This window comes from Penaeus japonicus, unplaced genomic scaffold, assembly GCF_977035675.1.
Source record: "Penaeus japonicus unplaced genomic scaffold, GWHDUDI00000001_assembly GWHDUDI00000039, whole genome shotgun sequence".
NCBI classification, from domain to species: domain Eukaryota; kingdom Metazoa; phylum Arthropoda; class Malacostraca; order Decapoda; family Penaeidae; genus Penaeus; species Penaeus japonicus.
The window spans coordinates 25,518,847-25,521,346 of NW_028234441.1; the positions used below are offsets into that span (position 1 = coordinate 25,518,847).

At 36.4% G+C, this 2,500-nt stretch overlaps 1 protein-coding gene across 5 annotated transcripts in view; it reads right to left on the reverse strand.

Annotated features, from left to right (window-relative positions):
* The window catches only part of parvin (beta-parvin), a 22,074-nt gene that overhangs the window by 14,117 nt on the left and 5,457 nt on the right, over window positions 1-2,500 (reverse strand). For 2 of the 5 annotated variants that reach the window (XM_086533652.1, XM_043032051.2), the window contains one exon: window positions 135-218. In XM_086533652.1, the coding sequence (XP_086389778.1) occupies window positions 135-218 (84 nt within the window). Of the gene's footprint in view, window positions 1-134; window positions 219-435; window positions 512-1,185; window positions 1,287-2,096; window positions 2,191-2,500 lie in introns of those variants that run through there. The other 3 variants (XM_086533650.1, XM_086533649.1, XM_086533651.1) reach the window with 3 other exon arrangements.

Consider the following 2,500-nt stretch of genomic DNA (forward strand, 5'->3'; position numbering starts at 1 on the left):
CGAAAAACAGACACGAATGATTTATAACACTAACAACAATCCTGATACACAGCCTTAATTCTAACCATTATCCTTCCAATACCAAAATATTAATAACAAAACTAACACTAAACATAACAACACAGCATACTTACCCTGTGTATCCGCCTGGACAAATTGTATTTTCTTGGGTACAAAATCCACGATCTTAGGAGGTGCTGGAGACACACACGGGGAGACTAAAATAAATTAGGAAAAGAAGGTGATAATCAATGTTAGTAAGAGGGGAATGATAACCGAATGACACATTATGTATAAAGAACAGCACGAAATACGATAATTTATCACCAGCAACAATCCTGATACACAGCCTTAATTCTAACCATTATCCTTCCAATACCAAAATATTAATTAATAACAAAACTAACACTAAACACAACAACACAGCATACTTACCCTGTGTATCCGCCTGGACAAATTGTATTTTCTTGGGTACAAAATCCACAATCTTAGGAGGTGCTGGAGACACACACGGGGGGGAGGACTAAAGAATTTTTGAAAGTATGATATGGTGAAAATAGTTTTTTGAGGTAGATTTGAGTATATTTATGATTTGTGTGAAGTATTCGAGTATTAGATTCATATTTGTGTTAAGAATATGTGAATATATATGGTATATCTAACACCAAAGAAAGGATATTTGATAGCTAGAGAGGGGAGATGAAAGGATATGAGAATCGTTTGATGTAGGTTCTATTTGAGTATAGAATGAGACTTTCTTATCTTCTCTGTCTATATATCTTTTCTATCGTAACTTTTTAGATATTTTTTTTTTCTGTAGGTTTACCTATCTTCTCGTCTATTCATCTCTCCTATATTTATTTTCTTCTTCAGTTTATTTACAGATCGATGTCTATCCTTTTTTTAAAATCTTTCTTTCCCTAATCTATCATTATCTATTCCTTATCTATCCATCCTTTACCGATCGTCTCCTTATCTCTCTATCTTTTCACAAACCTCTCCTTATCTATGTCTATCCCTCAACTATCCCTTTCTCATCTATCAATTTATTCCTTGCCAACCTTTTCTTTATCTATATTCCCTACCTTCCTTCTTTATCTATACATTCCTATCTCCCTTTCTTTATTATAATCCTCTCCTATCCTTCCCTCATCTATCTATCCCTTATCTATCCACGTCGATTACCTTCCGCGGAGGAGCCCGAGAGTCCTTGCAGTTCCGCCTCATCCTCGGAGGTGTCGTACAGGTCGGAGGTCCTTTGGGCACTCAGGAGCTGGCCCTCTGTGGGGGGGAGGGAGGGGAGGGGGGGTATTATGCGTCACTTCGGTAGACACACTCAATAAACTCGTCAAAGTAAAAAAAACTTATGTTCGTACATGCAGAGAGGATATGTTGTATAATACTGTAACATAGCATTGTATGAACATTTCTCTCTCGTTCTCTTTTTTCTCGCTCTCTTTCTCTTGCTATCGCTTTGTTGAAGTTTCGAGTATTAGTATAATATATTTGTTATTTATATATAAATGTGAATATATATATGATATATAGAGTACCAAAGAAGTTTTTTTGAGGGTAATTTGAGTATAGATAATATATTGAGAGAGATTTGTGTGAAGAGGGATATGAAGAAAATCACTTCTAGTGCTTAGAAGATACTTTCTTATCCTTCTCTGTATATATATCTTTTTCTTCTGTAACTTTTTAGATATTTTTTTTTCTGTAGGTTTACCTATCTTCTCGTCTGTTCATCTCTCCTTCTTTTATTTTCTTCTTCAGTTTATTTACAGATCGATGTCTATCCTTTTTTAAAATCTTTCTTTCCCTAATCTATCATTATCTATTATTTTACTATCTATCCTTTACCGATCGTCTCCTTATCTCTCTATCTTTTCACAAACTTCTCCTTATCTATGTCTATCCCTCAACTATCCCTTTCTCATCTATCAATATATTCCTTGCCAACCTTTTCTTTATCTATATATTCCTACCCTTCCCCTTCTTTATCTATACATTCCTATCCTCCCCTTTCTTTATCTATAAATCCCTCTCCTATCCTTCCCTCATCTATCTATCCCTTATCTATCCACGTCGATTACCTTCCGCGGAGGAGCCAGAGAGTCCTCAGTCCGCCCATCCTGGAGGTGGTCCGTAGCAGGTCGGAGGTCCTTGGGGCACTCAGGAGCTGGCCCTCTGTGGGGGGGAGGGAGGGGAGGGGGGGTATTATGCGTCACTTCGGTAGACACACTCAATAAACTCGTCAAAGTAAAAAAAACTTATGTTCGTACATACAGAGATGGATATGTGTATACATACATACATGCATGTATGCACATCTCTCTCTCGTTCTCTTTCTCTCGCTCTCTTTCCCTTGCTATCGCTCGAGAGAGAGATTTCGAATATTTGTCACTATATAGATATGTCTCTATATATATATATATATATATATATATATATAATATATATACATAGATATTGAGAGAGAGAGAGAGAGAGAGATTCG